The sequence below is a fragment of the Portunus trituberculatus genome, chromosome 47, assembly GCF_017591435.1.
Source record: "Portunus trituberculatus isolate SZX2019 chromosome 47, ASM1759143v1, whole genome shotgun sequence".
NCBI lineage: Eukaryota > Metazoa > Arthropoda > Malacostraca > Decapoda > Portunidae > Portunus > Portunus trituberculatus.
In genome coordinates, this window is record NC_059301.1 from 26,249,424 (window position 1) to 26,268,249 (window position 18,826).

General features: G+C 39.3%; 1 protein-coding gene across 5 annotated transcripts in view; it reads right to left on the reverse strand.

Moving 5' to 3' along the window:
- The window catches only part of LOC123520649 (FMRFamide receptor-like), a 239,432-nt gene that overhangs the window by 29,884 nt on the left and 190,722 nt on the right, over positions 1-18,826 (reverse strand). For all 5 annotated transcript variants that reach the window (XM_045283136.1, XM_045283132.1, XM_045283131.1 and 2 more), the window contains one exon: positions 4,267-4,343. In XM_045283136.1, the coding sequence (XP_045139071.1) occupies positions 4,267-4,343 (77 nt within the window). The remainder of the gene's footprint in view (positions 1-4,266; positions 4,344-18,826) is intronic.

The following is an 18,826-nucleotide window of genomic DNA, read 5'->3' on the forward strand; positions in this document are numbered from 1 at the left end:
AGAGGAGAAAATTAAAAGAAGGAATGTTAGGAATATGAAATAAAGGAGGAATGGAATGAAATGAAAACATCAAGACACGAGAGATGAAAGGAGGAGGCAGAGAAAGAGAGAAAGGGAGAGGAAGAAAGAGAGGAAGGGAGAGTGAATTTGATAATAGAGAAAATTTTATAGTGACAGTCAAGAGAGAGAGAGAGAGAGAGAGAGAGAGAGAGAGAGAGAGAGAGAGAGAGAGAGAGAGAGAGAGCACTTAATATAATCCGCATAAGGAAAAGAAAGAGGGATCACTCGTATCCTCCTCTTGGCACTTCTTCTTTAGGGAGAGATAGTAGAGATAAATTACGGACAAAGAGATGACAGAGGGATTCCAGACACGAAGGGGAGAAGTGCTTACAGAGAGAGAGAGAGAGAGAGAGAGAGAGAGAGAGAGAGAGAGAGAGAGAGAGAGAGAGAGAGAGAGAGAGAGAGAGAGAGAGAGAGAGAGAGAGAGAGAGAGAGTTTCCACCTCCTTTATTAATACATCATTGCTTTACACACACACACACACACACACACACACACACACACACACACACACACACACACACACACACACACACACACACACACTTTCTATTGTCATCATCTTTTTTTTTGCTAGGTCATATTTCTGTCCTGTCTTGACATTTTACTGGGTTCTTAGAATTCGTGATATAAAATAGGGCTGGATCATTGCTACGCTCATATGATCCTGGTGTTTTTGTCAACTCTATAACAATCTCAATCAACTATGCTTTAAATTGTGTCAAGTTAGTGTATCCATGCTCTCATTTTTTATCTGAAGTCTCTCTCTCTCTCTCTCCACTCCTAACTTAATTCAACATTTTAATAAACATCACCATTTTTTTTTTTGAAATCTATGTTTTCTTTCCATTAGTTCCCTCGCCCTCCTCATGACAGACAGACACGTTCTTCCTTTCATCTTCTTCATCGCCCTTCATTCCTCTCCGTCCCTTTCAGAGTTCATCTTAGGCAGTAATTTAATTCTTTAGTTTCTTCTGCTCCTCTCCATTCAATAAAGGCTCTTTCGCCGATCCTCCAAAAACTTGAACTATTATTTTTACTTGCTCTGTTTTAATTATTTTTTTTTTCTAATGTACCAGATGACGAGTTACACTATACACACCAGTTTTTATGTAAGAGGAACACTGGCTGAAGTTAACAACATGGAAGAAGAAGAAGAAGAACTAGAAGAAGAAAAAATGAAGAGGTGGAGGAGGAGGAGGAGGAGGAGGAGGAGGAGGAGGAGGAGGAAGAAGAAGAAAAGAAGAAGAAGAAGAAGAAGAAGAAGAAGAAGAAGAAGAAGAAGAAGAAGAAGAAGAAGAAGAAGAAGAAGATGATGATGATGATGATGATAATGACGATGAAGAAGAAGAAGAAAAGGAAAAGAAGAAGAAGAAGAAGAAGAAGAAGAAGAAGAAGAAGAAGAAGAAGAAGAAGAAGAAGAAGAAGAAGAAGAAGAAGAAGAAGATAAAATACTGATAATGATAATGATAATAAAAACAACAATAATAATAATAATAATAATAATAATAATAATAATAATAATAATAATAATAATAATAATAATAATAATAATAATAATAATAATAATAATAATAATAATAATAATAATAATAATAATATTAATAATGACAATGATAATAATAACAATAATAATAATAATAAAAATTTTAATAATAATAATGATAATAATAATAACAATAATAATAATATTGATAATAATAATGATAATGATAATAGTGATAACAATCACGGAATCATGCCAAGTCTGTTCTTCAATTTGCCAAACACTCCTTCATAAGTAGAAAATGTCAAAATTTTTCAAACTCAAACTCCCCTCGAGACTTCTGGCATCTAGCCAAAAGCATCTCAAATAACTTCACTTCTTCATCTTTCCCTCCTTTATTTCATCCTGATGGCACCACTGCCATCTCTTCTGTCTCTAAAGCTGAACTCTTCTCTCAAACCTTTGCTCACAACTCTACCTTGGACGATTCTGGGCTTGTCCCTTCCTCTCCTCCTCCCTCTGACTATTTCATGTCTACAATTAAAATAGTTCGTAACGATGTTTTCCATGCCCTCGCTGGCCTAAACCCTCGGAAGGCTTATGGTCCTGATGGGGTCCCTTCTATTGTTCTCAAAAACTGTGCTTCCGTGCTTGCACCTTGCCTGGCCAAACTCTTCCAACTTTGTCTATCTACTTCTATCTTTCCTTCCTGCTGGAAGTTTGCTTACATTCAGCCTGTTCCTTAAAAGGGTGACCGTTCTAACCCCTCAAACTACCGTCCTATAGCTTTAATCTCAATCATCTGTCACTTCACAATCTTCTGCCTGATCGCCAGTATGGCTTCCGTCAAGGTCGCTCTACTGGTGATCTTCTGGCTTTCCTTACTGAGTCTTGGTCATCCTCTTTTAGAGATTTCGGCAAAACTTTTGCTGTAGCGTTAGACATATCAAAAGCTTTTGATAGAGTCTGGCATAAAGCTTTGATTCCAAAACTGCCCTCCTACGGTTTCTATCCTTCTCTCTGCAACTTTATCTCAAGTTTCCTTTCCGACCGTTCTATTGCTGCTGTGGTAGACGGCCACTGTTCTTCTCCTAAATCTATTAATAGTGGTGTTCCTCAGGGTTCTGTCCTGTCACCCACTCTCTTTCTATTATTCATTAATGACCTTCTTAACCAAACCTCTTGCCCTATCCACTCCTACGCTGATGATACCACCCTACATCTTTCCACGTCCTTTCAGAGACGACCAACCCTTCAGGAAGTCAACAGATCACGCAGGGACGCCACAGAACGCCTGACTTCCGATCTTTCTAAGATTTCCGATTGGGGCAGAGAAAATCTAGTAGTTTTCAATGCCTCAAAAACTCAATTCCTCCATCTATCAACTCGACACAACCTTCCAGACAACTATCCCTCTTCTTCAATGACACTCAACTGTCTCCTCTTCCACAATGAATATCCTCGGTCTGTCCTTTGCTCATAATCTTAACTGGAAACTTCACATCTCATCTCTTGCTAAAACAGCTTCTATGAAGTTAGGTGTTCTGAGGCGTCTCCGCCAGTTTTCTCGCCCTCCAACTGCTTACTCTATATAAGGGCCTTATCCGCCCTGTATGGAGTACTCTTCGCATGTTTGGGGGGGTTCCAGTCACACAGTTTTACTAGATAGGGTGGAATCAAAAGCTTTTCGTCTCATCAACTCCCCTCCTCTGACTAACTGTCTTCAGCCTCTCTCTCACCGCCGAAATGTTGCATCTTTTTCTATCTTTTATCGCTATTTTCATGCTAACTGTTCTACTGATCTTGCTAACTGCATGCCTCCTCTTCTCCTGCGGCCTCGCTGCACAAGGCTTTCTTCTTCCTCTCATCCCTATTCTGTCCAACTCTCTAACGCAATAGTTAACCAGTACTCTCTATCATTCATACCTTTCACTGGTAAACTCTGGAACTCCCTCCCTGCATCTGTATTTCCGAATTCCTACGACTTGTCTTTTTTTAAGAGGGAGGTATCCCAATTTTGGCTGACACTTTTTAACTTTTTAGAGAGCCAGCTCTCAAGTGGGCCTTTTTTTTTAATCTTTTTTTTTTTTTGCCTTTGGCCGTTCCTCTTCCCTACGTTAAAAAATAATAATAAGAAGAGGAAGAAGAAGAAAAAGAAGAAGAAGAAGAAGAAGAAGAAGAAGAAGAAGAAGAAGAAGAAGAAGAAGAAGAAGAAGAAGAAGAAGAAGAAGAAGAAGAAGAAGAAGAAGAAGAAGAAGAAGAAGAAGAAGAAGAAGAAGAAGAAGAAGAAGAAGAAGAAGAAGAAGAAGAAGAAGAAGAAGAAGAAGAAGAAGAAGAAGAAGAAGAAGAAGAAGAAGAAGAAGAAGAAAAAGAACAAGAAGAACAAGAAGAAGAAAGCCAAAAGGTTTATCTAAAATTAACAAAGTTTAAAGATAAGCATCTAGAAACCTTTCTTTAGAAAGAGTTTAAGTAGCACGCAGAAAAAAAAATACAAAAGTAGACTGAGACTTCCAGAGTATACCAGATAAAAAGAAAGCTGATAGTGTGAGAACATTGGTTGACCCTTGCATTACAGGAGCGGACGGAATAGGAGTGAGAAAAGATAGAAAGTCACGTGCAGCAGCGAAGGATGCCGTGGGAGGAAGAGAGGTAAGCATTTAGAAAGTTCAGAAGAGAAGTTAGCGTAAAAATAGCGATAGAAAATGACAAGAGATACTCACCTTGCCTTTGATCGGGTGACACACGGCGATGTAGCGCTCGATGGTAAAGGTGACAGTGAGCCAGATAGAGGTGGAGCCTGGAAGAGAAAACAAACAGAACCGTTATATACACACGTACTGGTGTCTCCCTACGTGCTCCTGTGGTAAGAGCTGAACGGCGGGAATCGAGTAGGAAATAAATTCGGAGATAAGAGGTAAAAGGTGGTAGGTGAAAGGAAGGAGTTAAGAGGAGAAGGATATTACTTGGGCGATAAGAGTTAGGAGGAACGAGTTGGGAATTTGAGACAGGAGGTAAGACTTCAAAGAGAAGAGATAAGTGGTGGAAATAGAAGGTTAGGCGAAAGTAGAGTTAAGAGGAAGAAAATGCGAGGTAGGAGTTTATAGGAAATACGTAGGAGCTTCATGGCAAAATTTAATGAAACGCTATCCTACTGAGGAAATGCAGCTTTATAAATATGGAAACCACTACCATCACCATCATCATCATCGTCGCTTTCGTTATCTAATGGGGTTTCCAAGTTTTGCAAGTTCTGGTACCTTCACCTCTACCATCCCTATCATCGTCACCATTGCCAATATCTTTTCTAATGACAACTAAGGACATTCCAACTGAGGTACCTTATCATGTCTTGTCTCAGATGTTGCTTTGCATAACTAAGTAGCTGAGCCACAATATCCTTAAAAATGTATTTGCATATTATTACACACACACACACACACACACACACACACACACACACACACACACACACACACACGTACTGCTGCACCCAAGACACCAAACGCCACCTTCACTACTCACTGTCAGACTCACGACAATACTCTCACCATCCATTATCGTAACAATACGCAAAGCCTCCTCCTCCTCTTCCTCCTCCTCCTCCTCCTCCTCCTCTTCTCTCCTCCTCCTCTTCCTCCTCCTAGTCCAGCTCCGCCTCCTCATTCTGCTTCCCTTCTTCCTTTTCTCCTGCTCCTCGAAGAATCTACCTCCTCCTCATCCTCCTCCTCCTCCTCCTTACGCTGGTCTTTCATTATTTCCATTTCTCTTTTTCTTTTTCCTGGTCCATCGGCTTCCTCATATATCAGCCCAACTATTTATTGCTTCCTTTTACTTATTACCCTCTTCTTCGTCCTTCTCTCTTTTCTATCCATTTCCCCATTATCCTTTTCTTTCTTCCTACAGTAGTCTTATATTTCTTCTACTTCTTTGTATTTGACTTGTAATTGTTTGTATTTCTCTTTATCTATGTTCTCTTATTTTCCCTCTTTCCTCTCTCTATTTCTCTTCTGCTGTACTGTCTTGTCTCTTTAGCATCTCTTTTGCCATTCAAGGACTAAAGTGTTTGGCTAACCTATGTAAAGCCGTATTTAATCCTCCACTGCTGCCTCCTCCTCATCTTCTTTCTCCTCCTCCTCCTCCTCCTCCTCCTCCTTTTCCTTCTCTTTCTCTTCACTACTATGCTGGTTCAGTCTTTTTTCCACATTCTCCTCCGTTCCTTGATCTTATTCTTCCGTTCTTAATTTTTTTTCCTCCTCTCTACATTGCTTCTCTTCCTACTCCGTTGTTTTTTCTTTTATTTTTTTCTCCTTTACTCCTCCACTTCTCATCTTCAATGTTCTTTTATTTGATAAATTCTTTTCGTTGTTTTTTCTCGTCTTATAATTTTTTTTTTTAATCATCATCGTCTTCCTTCTCTTGCTCCTCATCTTAATTTTTAGCCTCAAATTTAGGTTTTCCTCGTTTTTCTCATCTGCTACTCATTTTTATCCTTGTGCTCATACTAACTCCTGTTTTCCTCCTTTTCCTTCTTGCTTAGCAGTGACACAAACGGCTTTCCCAAGTGCCAATATCACACTGACCAGGTCGCGTGCCTTCCGGTGATGCACGCCACCTGTTATTGGAACCTGTGTGTCTGCGTCTGTTTGCAATATTATTGAGGGGCCCGTGTGTGTGTGTGTGTGTGTGTGTGTGTGTGTGTGTGTGTGTGTGTGTGTGTGTGTGTGTGTGTGTGTGTGTGTGTGTGTGTGTGTGTGTGTGTGTGTGTGTGTGTGTGTGTGTGTGTGTGTGCAAACGCGCGCGTGTTTGGGATGCATAATTGTACATAAACGATATTCACGTAGTAAACTTTAGCCACTACTAATGCAACACAATAAACACTGTGGGGTGTTATGCAAAGTACTGGATAAACTAGTACCAATATCAACAGAAATATTATTAACAGTTTTAAACAGCAGCGATAAACTACTACTACTACTACTACTACTACTACTACTACTAGTACTACTACTACTACTACTATTACTACTGTTGCTGCTACCGCTGTTGCTGGTGCTGCTACTACTACTACTACTACTACTACTACTACTACTACTACTACTACTACTACTACTACTACTACTATTACTACTGTTGCTGCTACTGCTGTTGCTGGTGGTGGTGGCTGCTACTACTACTACTACTACTACTACTACTACTACTACCATTTTTTAAACATGAAGGGATGTTGGCCAAGGGTAAAAAAAAATGAAAAAAAGGCCCATTTGATTGCCAGTTCCCTTAAAGATAAGAAGAATTCGTCAAAAGTCTGCGACAAATATCTTGAAACCTCCCTCTTAAGTTGTAAGAAGATAAAATTACAGAAGCAGGCAGGGAGTTCCAAAGTTTACCTACTACTACTACTACTACTACTACTACTAACAATAATAATAATGATGATGTTGTTGCTGTTGCTGCTGCTGCTGTTGAGATAGTAATAATAATAACAACAATAACAATAATAATAATAATAATAATAATAATAATAATAATAATAAAAATAATAATAATAATAAAAATAATAACTATTATTACTACTACCACTATTACTACTACTATTACTACTACTACTACTACTACTACTACTACTACTACTACTACTACTACTACTACTACTACTACTACTACTACTACTACTACTACTACTACTACTACTACTACTACTACTACTACTACTAATAATAATAATAATAATAATACTATTACTACAGCTAGCAACAGCAGCTCTAATTCTTTCCTGTATTTCCGTGTGACCGAACATTGCGACTTTTCCTTTTCCTCTGCGTGATTTACAACTTTGAATGAGAGAGAGAGAGAGAGAGAGAGAGAGAGAGAGAGAGAGAGAGAGAGAGAGAGAGAGAGAGATTAACAGAAACAGAGACACAAAGATATAGGCAATCCTACCGCCAGAGAGAATTCTTCAATACTCTAAACCTTGCACACTTCGTCCCCCTCCCCTCTCTCTCTCTCTCTCTCTCTCTCTCTCTCTCTCTCTCTCTCTCTCTCTCTCTCTCTCTCTTTCTCTCTCTTTCTCTCACTCTCTCTCTCTCGTTTTTTGGTCTAGCTGGGAAATGTAAAAAAAAAAATATTGTGTAGTGTTCGAAGCGTTTAAAAGCCAAAGGTTGCAGCGTTCCGTCCTCTGTTTCCCAGTCTTTGTTTCAAGAGCCTTGCCTTTCCTTTATTCCTCGTGGCCACCGGAGCAAGAAACACAATTCCCTCACCTAAGATGTGTTCCCTTACGAGTGACGATCGCCTTTTGTATACGAATGATTGTCTCATCAGAGCTTTATACGAAAACAGTCTTCTCTCTCTCTCTCTCTCTCTCTCTCTCTCTCTCTCTCTCTCTCTCTCTCTCTCTCTCTCTCTCTCTCCCTTATTGAAAAAAAGTCATGGATTAAGTTTGTGGCTAAATCTTCTAAATAAATTTCTCGCTGTGGTCGACTTCAGACAAGGATATTTGTTTAAAGAGTGCCAGTGTGATATTAGACAAAAGAGTACAGACACAAAGTATACCCGTGTTCACCTTCAACCCTTCCCTGTCGTAATATTTGTGATATTTTAATATGAGAAAAAAGAATCATCTATCTATTCGCCTACCTATTTCCAGTATCATTCAACCAATCGACGTATCTATCTATCTATTTATTTACTTCTGTAACTATCTTCGTATTTATCTTCCTATTAGCAATAGTAAATATTTCTCCGTATCTTTATATTTTTTTCTACGTATCACTAATGACCAAATGGGCGACGGGAATAATTTAATTTAGCTAAAGGCCGAAAAGAAAGTTTCAACGTTATCAAAGTCCAAACTCATATTTAATGATTTTGTTAATTAATTAATTAAAGACTACAATCTAAATGCCATTACATGTACTCTGTGGAGTCATAATGCGCTTTACGCTGGCAAAGCACTAGAGATATAAGGCTAATTGACCGCAAAACTGTGAATATTTTTAAATAAATAGAGAAACACAAAAATATAATTTCTTAAAACTACTACTCGCGGACATCGGCAACTCCGTCAGACGTGTCTGGCTCATTAATATATTCTGATCCAATGAATTAAAAGCAAAACTCTGGGCATTTATTCAAAGGTTTTTATATCATTCATAATTTTGGATGAGGAAACATATTTTACTGCACATCTCGAACACATCTCCCACACACACACACACACACACACACACACACACACACACACACACACACACACACACACACACACACACTTTAAAATGCTGGTATTAAGTGAGAGAGTATACGTTCCAGTACAGCGCTGTGATGGTGATAATGAGAAGCCTCTCGCAGCTTGTCACTTCAAAAAGAAATGAGAGAAAATAACGAGGAGCGAAGCAAAAGAGAGGTCGACGAGAGACGGTGAGAGAGTGGGAAGGGAAATAATCTTAAGTGTGTGGGTCACGTTGAGGAGGAGGAGGTGACCGCGGCTCCCATTATGTCCTGGAGTGGAAGAAACCTTTGTGGTGAAGGAAAGTACTAGAAAAGTAGAAAACAAGTAAACGACCACGGCAGGATGAAAAAAGTGCACGAAATGACGATGTTGATAGTAAAAAGAATGTAGGAGTAACTGTAAAGGAAAAAAAAATAGCCGGATGGTGTTTAGTGTAAGAAAAAATTACCAGTTCTATGAATGTTTAAGCGATGATTAAAAAGATGATGAATTTTAGGTGACGCTTTACTAAGGATAATAAAATATGATGAGAAAGAAAAAAATAATTCAATCGCTCACTGGAAAAAATAAATATTAAAATAAAATGCTGATAAACGCAATTCGAAAAAAAAGAGGCAGTATGCACACACACACACACACACACACACACACACACACACACACACACACACACACACACACACACACACACACACACACACACACACACACACACACACACACACACACACACACACACACACACACACACACACACACACACACACACACACACACACACACACACACACACACACACACGGACACACAAAGGAGAGATAGTAGGGATTCCTATTCTTATCTATCTAATTAATGTACATTTTTCGTCATAGTTTATGATCTTTTTCATACTTCATGAGAACATAAAGGTTATTACAACTTTCAGAAAAAAAGGAAAAAACATTAGATATACTCTTATATTCATTCAGAGAGAGAGAGAGAGAGAGAGAGAGAGAGAGAGAGAGAGAGAGAGAGAGAGAGAGAGAGAGAGAGAGAGAGAGAGAGAGAGAGAGAGAGAGAGAGAGAGAGACTTAATTTCGTCTCTGAGTCCACGGTGGTTCCTTGTGCACACATGTTTACTTCTACACATAGGATTTGTTAGTGTCAGGAGCACTAGGATAGGCAAGCCAGGCAGAGAGTGTAGGTAGGTAAAGTAATATTTACTGCCTTTAGGTGCTTATGTGCTACGCAAAGGGTGAGTTTAACGAGCACTGTGGAAGGCGAGGAGACAGTGTAAAGCATTTATTTCCTTCAGGTGCAACACGAAGCGAAAAAAGTCAACGCATCACAGGTGGTCATCAGTGAAGCCAATTAAGCCACTTGAACTTCAAAATGCTGCTGAGCCTAATTGCTAGAATTTGCAAATTAATTTAACTTGATTAATTACTCCTGAAGATTAATTAACCCCCCTTCCTACTTCCTGGCCGATCCGGAGACCTGACTAATAGAGAATTAGAAAAAAAGATGTGGATGGGAAGATGGCGACGGTGTAGGCGGAGGCGAATAGGAACAAGAGGAGGCAGAAGCGGCGGAGGAGAAGGCAGAAGCGGCGGCGGCTGAGCAAGAGTCAGACGAGGAAGAGGAGGAGGAGACAGAAGAGAAGAAGTATGAACAGGAGGTGGAATAGGAAAAAGAACTTGTATGGAAGTTAAAGACTATTATAAGTAAAAATAGGGAGTAACAATATGAGAGGGAGGATTATAAGACAATATTAAGAGCGGAGTATACAACTATGGTAAGATAACGGTATGAGAAGGAGAAGGTGGTGGACCTAAAAAAGGGGAGCTGATGGGGAACTTAAATACAATTAGAAGTGGAATGGAAGAGCAATGAAAAGAAGGAAGATTATAAAGCAATACCAAGAAACAAGGGAAAGACAATATAGTAAAATAAGGAAAGAACAAAAATGGAACTACAAAGACATAACATTTGCAGGAAACAGTATTTGGATTTGGAGAAAAGAGGAACTGAATAAGAAAGAAATAATAGAATAGTAACTGGAGATGAAAAAAGAAATAGTGGAAGGAAAGAAGAAGAAGAGTAAGAGAAGGAGAGAATACTCGGAATACTAGTAAATATATGAGGAGGAGAAAAGGAATACTAACAGTTGAAGAAAAGAACAATATAATTTGATTGTTAAGAAGAAATAACTGTAAAACATAAACAATAGTAACAGGAGAAAAACCAATAAAAAAATGAGAGGAAGGAAAGAGAAACAGAACTAGAAGAAGAAAGAAGCAACAATGGAAGACAACAAATTGACTCCGTTGCCATTTAAACTTTTTGCGGTCGTGACTCGTGATTAGCCTCAAGTTCCCTCGTTTAGTTACTGCTGCTGTTCTTCTTGCTGCCGCTGTTACTACTGCCGCTGCTGCTGCTCACGCATAAACTTACATTCCGCATGTTCTGTTTCCTAATGTAATTGTTAAGTAGTGCTCTTCCATCCATTCCTTCCCCTGGTAAACTTTGAAACTCTCTATGATCATGCTCTCTGATTTTATATAACTTTTAATGTTTCATGTAATATTTATTGAATTTGTAACTAACCTGATTGGAATCCTTTTCTATTTATCTTTTTTTTTATTTATATATATATTTTTTTGCAAATCCGCAATTAACCTGAGTTTTCTTGAAACTCTGTTGTTGGTCTTGTTCAGTCTCCTTTAAAAACAAGAAAATATAGGACATTTTTCTTTATCGTAGCAGCGGTGGCAGCAGCACATGTCATCAATAAAGAATACGACAGTGCTGCAAACAACAATAAAAGCAAAAACACTAGCGCAGCCTTTACATCTCTCGTCACCAGCCAGTAGTCGTTTTTTTCCATCTCAATATTTGACACTTTTTGTATATTTCCCTACGGGTTTACGATTCCCAGTCCTTAACGTTGAGTTTTTGTGAGGCACTAGTGTGTAATGATATGCTGAATGGTAGTGTTGCAGACAATCCTGTATTAACATAATGTAACTTTCAATATTGTAAAGTATATCTTCTAACAAATAACAAATACATAAAACACCGGAGATACGATAAATTTCCACCTTAAGTTCTTAAGTAAATATCTTAAGCTCTTAATTCTCTAATATCTTAACTTGTCAACTTTCTAACTACTTACTCTTCTTAATTCTTTATCAAACAAATGATAATCAACAGTGTATTGACTATATATAACTAATGATGGCACGCGTGACAGTACCACACAGCACATTCCCCAGGGAGTCAAACACTGTCACCTTTCCTCTCCTCGGCCCCAATACCAATTAGTGTATTTACATGACATTTTTTTCCATCAGGGCCTTAGGGAGGCAGGGACAGAACTTACGAAGATGGGAGCTAGTGGGAATGTTCAGAGCAACCCCATCGCAGCCTGTCAGACCAACATTTCTACCCATTGACTATATTTACTTAATTTTCAACTAATAAATCGAGTTTTTGTTTGAATAAATGATGCAAGCTTTACTGCAACGGTCTTCTGGATCACAGGGCTTCAAATATTTCTGTTCGCTTTCCTTTTTGCTCAGTATTTAACACCTTCAGGCAGCCATTCATCTTGTACACTCTGACAGGAACAGGGAGATATTGGCGACAGTGACTGAGAGCCAGGAGCGACACAGACCAGGCACAGAAACACGCCGATTTTCTCCGTATGCAAAGAAAAGCTTTTCTTTTCATATAAAGTAGTCCGATGCAGCAAAAGGTTCAAGAAATATGCAAAGAAAAATCGTGATTGAATTCCATTTAGGAACGCAAAACCAACTCAGTATTATTATTTTTTCAAATACAATTTACGGTTCCTTGCAGAAATAAGAGAAAATATCTAAAATAAGATCAAAGTTTAACAAAATAAACTAATAAATTATCAGTCGATGCATAGATGAATACTAGGTAAATATCCATATGTTTGAGAAATACATTAAACACAAAGAAAATATGAGACACTTTGACTTCCCACCACTGTTCGTCTGAACATGAAATAGAAAAACGATAAACACTTCCTATTCACCGCTGTTTCTTGTCGTGTCCTGGCTCTCCCAAGGAACTGTTGCAGCGATACGTTACCTTCTCTACAATTGAGTCCGTTGTTAACTTTTCTCTTGCTAATTCTTTCTCAAGATTATTAGTGAAGATGGAATTCCTCTCCTTTCGCTTTCTTATCGTACCGTGGGACTTCACCATTTTGCTGAGGAACCTATTCATTTTGCCTCTACAAATCTACAACAAATCGACATCTAATACTTCCAATCAAATACACAAGAGCAAAAGGGATTATCAGTAAAGTTTCTTATATCTCAGTTGCCCCAGTGCGTTTGTGATCAATGATGTGAGATGAACGGTGCATTACTTCTCTATAAACCACACTAATTCAATTTATTCAATCTTATATGAATTTTACAGGTACTTCAAACCATTCCTTTCCAGCTTTCTGCATCCCATTTCTCGTGCCACACGCCAACCTTTCACTCGCTTCAGATCTATAAATTCTTGAACCATTTTTCTTTCCATTTTTCCTTCTCCACACGTCCAGGCGACTTAATTAAACATCCCTGGTTCTGTACTTTCCAGCAAATTACGCTCTCTCTCTCTCTCTCTCTCTCTCTCTCTCTCTGACTTCCCACCACCTAATTTCCAACAGAATATATTCCAAAGCTCAAAATTTCTTGTAAGATAATATTTGCTTACTTGCTTAACCTAACAAATTTTCCTTTTAACATTCCGCTACTTAATATTCTAACTTCTGGTTCCGTCCTCCCGCATTCATTCCTTCTTCAAGTTTTCAAGAAGTCCGCCAAATCTTCCCTCCCTCTCCTTCCTGATTTGGTCACGCTTGCCTGAGTTCAGTCACATTCAAATAGTATGAAGTGGCTCCATTAATTTACTCTTTAAGGATAACGCCTCGTGTTTAATATGAACATGGATGATTAATGGTGAGATATTCTTAAAGTCTTTCTTGTGGTGTTTTATTACACGTACTAAAACAGTTTGTTATGGAAAAGGTAATGTCTCTTTGCACTTTACCACACATCATCATTTACTGTAAACCCCAAGTTTTCTTTCAAGTTATCTATCTTTTTCCTACCGATAATATAATCGCAATGACAGTCTCCACATCAAAGCAATATAAAGTGAAAGTCTCTCCTTATGTCTATTTTCATCATATGAGCTGGACTGTTTCAAGTGAGCAGCATGAAGACACCCTAGGAACACAATAAACCAACGAAACTGGATTCCTTCTCTACACATTTTTCTTGGGGATAGGCAATTAAGAGGATTTTTTCCCCATCCATTCATACCTCCAGGCAATCCTCCTTTGCTCGTGGAAAAGACTGGAACTAGAAATGAATTTTCTACTAAATAAGTTCCATAAACAGATACTAAGTCCATTGAATCTACAGCGTATACTGCTAATTAAATCATTATTCTCGTACATGCCCTCAGGGACTCGTTAACCCGTTAACTACAGCCTGATAACTGGGAAGGGAGATGAAACTTGAGAGGTGATAACGCGACGAAGGGAGGAATGGTGCGTAGGTACTTGCCATGGTGTTTACACTTGCACGCTTCTATAGGTCAAGTGTGTTAAGGAAAATTGCTATTGACATGAGGAATAAAATAGAATACCGTGCTTATTGAAGAGAAGTAAAAAAAAAAAGTACCTTCTTCACGGCAAAAGGCATATGTTTTACAAAAAAAATAGATTCTGCAAGATCTGTTGATAAAGAATACGAAATACAGCTTACGCGGACAATATGCTCAGTATTGAACTACAAGAAAACTGTAATTTCATAATAAAATAACCGTAACTATGTAACAGTATGTCCATTTGTATAACTAAATATCTATCTATTACTTCTCTTATATAATTCTGCGTACTCACTCTCTCCTTTCCTTTAAGCAACTAAGTCTGTATAAAAGTATCTTTCTTATTATATACCAAGCTATAAAGAAATTCCAATTCCTTTATAAAAAAACAACATAAGTAAGAGCACTATATTCATATACTTGACTATCTAAGCATATATCTATTATTCCATTAGTCTGTCTGTAATCCAAGATCTTCATCCCTTATCCTCCTACCCCTGTATAGATCAGGAAGTTTCCATCTATGTGCGGACCGCGGCTGGGGCTTTGATGGGTCAGGAGAAGCGTCTTGGGATTCGGATGCACTTCCCTTCCTTCGCATTTTCTATTCGAATTTTCATACATTTTAAAACGATACCATCCGTGCCTGCCTTACTTTTCCTTCCTAGGCTTCACCCCCTCACCTCTTGGGCCCTGCGTGTTGCCGTGCCTACTTCTAAGCCATGAGAAGCAACTTGCCACTTTCCACGACATGATTTTCCTTCCAAGCCAAAGGTTATCGATTTCCACGCACCACTGCAACTCACTCAGTTTTCAATCACGGGAATCCTTTGCTTTTTTACTTTTTATTTCACAAGATATCTTTCCAAAAAGTGTTTCCCTGTGATTGTTTTCTTGTACTGTCAAAAAAAGTTATTTTTTTCTAATTTTTTTTTTGTTTAATTTTTCTAATAGAGATTTTCGGATGGTGTTAAGCTACAGCGATTTTATCATGTATTTGAAGAGAGAGAGAGAGAGAGAGAGAGAGAGAGAGAGAGAGAGAGAGAGAGAGAGAGAGAGAGAGAGAGAGAGAGAGAGAGAGAGAGAGAGAGAGAGAGAGAGAGAGAGAGAGAGAGAGAGAGAGAGAGAGAGATTATTACACTTTCATGCTGTCAGGTAAGAGTCCAAAACTGTAGATTATAACGGCTAAAAATTTTCGAAAAACATGCACAACGGATAAAAGAAAGACAAACCTTATGAACACACACCCACCCACCCAGCCACCAGCTCACCCACACACAAACACACTCATAACCTTCTCCCTCCCACACAACAAACTGATGCACACACATACACACACGGGCGGCCAAAATGAGGTGAGGAAGTAAATAAAAGGATGTGGCGGGGACAGTAAAGTAGACAAGGACGTAAGGTTAGGAGGCAGTATGGGCGTGGATGGTGCGGTGTTAGTATACGAGAAGGTCTGTATGCCTCTAAGGTTAATACCCGCCCTTATAAAGTTTATCCGGTGGCTCTGTCGTGTGTTGCCTTTCCTGTGGTCGCGATGGAGATTACTGGCTGTGTGTGGGTGTGTGGTCTGCACCTTTTGCCGGCAAATGGGTCCTTTTACGGTCCTCACGCGTGCACTGCCTAGGTAAGTGCGACGGGGTGTTTAGAATATAAAGTTTCCAGGAGCAACAAGGGCAGCCAGAGGGGAAGGGAGCGCCATATCACGGTAGCCCATATATATGTTTTTTTTTTTTTATTTAATCTTTTTCCACTATCAGATATTCAACTATTAATTATTTTTCCGGGAATGATGAGTATGCATACACACACACACACACACACACACACACACACACACACACACACACACACACACACACACACACACACACACACACACACACACACACACACACACACACACACACACACCTACGCATATTCCTCCCTTTAACACACTCACGTTCAAATGCACCAACATCCACAAATACTCACACCACACCCACCCACACTCACAAACCCACACACATACTCACACACAAACTTACACACACACACACACACACACACACACACACACACACACACACACACACATATGCAGGATGGATCACAGCTTGCGGAATCGTTTCAGTAAAACCGTGAAATACTCAAAATGGAGACATGCGGAAAAAATGGCACCATTCATCACTGCTCGGTGATATTTAGCTTCACTATGGCAAAATAATTTCTTTTCCATTATAGCCCTCAATTTTTTCATAACTCCATAAAGACAACATACGACATCATAAAGGCACAGATGGGTCTCATAAAAAAAAAATTAAAAAACCCATCCAATACCTAACAATAAATAATCGTGACACACACACACACACACACACACACACACACACACACACACACACACACACACACACACACACGTCCAGACCCATTCTTAGAAAGTGAGCGTTGGGTTGAAATACGTCGAGAGAAGTCATGAATGAAGAAAAGGAATAATTGCATAGGGTATGGCGTGTATGGCTGTGTGGGAGTGGAGCGGTGGCTCAGTTCAAGGAAATACTCGAGGTGAGCAAGTGAAGGCGTGGTGATGCAAGAGGTGGTTAGGAGGGAAAGAGGTGGGAGGGAGTCGGATAAAGCAAGCATTTAAGCAGGGAAAAACTTTAGCAATACAAGGTTAAGGGAGGTGGAAGGATAAGAATTTAAAGCGGGAAAAAGGTATAGTAGTGAGTTACAAGAGAAAAAAAAACGAAAAAAAAACGACGTGAGCCATGTTAGGAAGGCACATGGTACAAAGGAAGGACTGGTAAAAGAAGACGGTATGACGTAAGGAAAGCTGCAGGGACGAAGGGTTATAGGAAGAACAGAGAAAGGGACTGTTCTTTTTTCGAGCGAGTGGGATCAGGAGAAAAAGTGAGGATGTGTTGTACAGGGAAAGGTATCAGGTATGGAGTAGGGACGAGGATCAGAGAGACAAAGGAGCTCGTGTGCATGCGGTGGCTGTGGTAATGATCTAATTTTGGGAGCACATCTGAGGCACGGCTGACGGCTGGGACAACGCAGCGTAGGGCAGGGACTGGGAATATTGCCAACCCTTGTCTTGCAGAGTATATGGAGCAGCCGGCACAACCAGTACTTCCACCATCACCGCCACCAAAACCACCACCACGATTACTGACATCTTAACTAGTGTTTCTGCTAAGATGACAACTAAATTCGCCACCACCAACACTACCACCACTTCGACCCACTTTGACATTACTCCTACTAATCTTGGTATTCTATACCAATATCCATTACCACCACTGCTACAAACAACTTGTTTCTTCCTTAAGACCTCCTAACTGATGAAGCATATCACAGTGTTCGGTGCATGTTATACAAGGTGGCTGCAATAAAGTCAAAAGAACGTGAATCCTTTTACTTCCAACTATGCATGAGGATATACACATCCTTACCACCTTTTCTAAATTCTACTATTATACGTATTATGTTATGAAACTATTCTGTTCGTGATTTCTCTTTAAATGCGGAAGAGAAAAGATACATTTTACTACCTGTAATATCTTTACCATTATAATTGCTAGCATAATTGGAATAATTCTAGTTTCTACCCATACTCTCTCCTGCTCCCCCAACAAGCTGGGAATGCGGGGTTTCGGGTGAGGAACATGAGGTGCATCGGAAATGCGTACTTTTTGCATAATGGGGAAAAATTCCTATTAAAAAGTCAACGGAATCTTCACTACAAGTTTCCTTAGGTTTACGTTATGTAAGGTTAGGTTTAGGTTAATGTTGGATTACATTACGTTAGGTTAGGTTAGGTTAAGGTTAGATTTATATTAGGTTAGGTTAGGTTAGGTTAAGTTTACACTAGGTTAGGTTAAGTTAGGTTAGGTTTATGTTAGGTTAAGTTAGGTTTACGCTAGATTAGGTTAGGTTAGGTTTACGCTAGGTTAGGTTAGGCTAGGTTTACGTATGGTTATGTTATGTTAGGTTAGGTTAGCGTCCTTGCTGAAATTTACCCAAAATTTATGGAATTTACATATACAAATGAGTGAATCTACGAAAGTTGTAGTGAACATTCCGTAGAGTTTAGGATGGGCATTCTCCTCCCCCCCCTCCCCGCCCGTGACGCAAAAAATACACATTTTCGACGCATTTCATGATCCCCACCCGAAACCCCGCATTCCCACTTGTCCCCAAGCTTGTTGGGGGGCGGAGGGGGGAGTATGAGCATAAACTAGAATTCTACCGCATAATTTTTACTACACGAGAATACATATAATCTTTGTCACCTTTCCTACCTTGTCGTTGGTGTAAATCCGCATTGCTGGCAAGGCAACGACCTGGCACAAACATAATATTTTCCCCCTGACTTCCAATATGAAGGGGAACAATGGCACACAAGGGGAATAATATTTGAGGCAGGGAAGAATAATGAG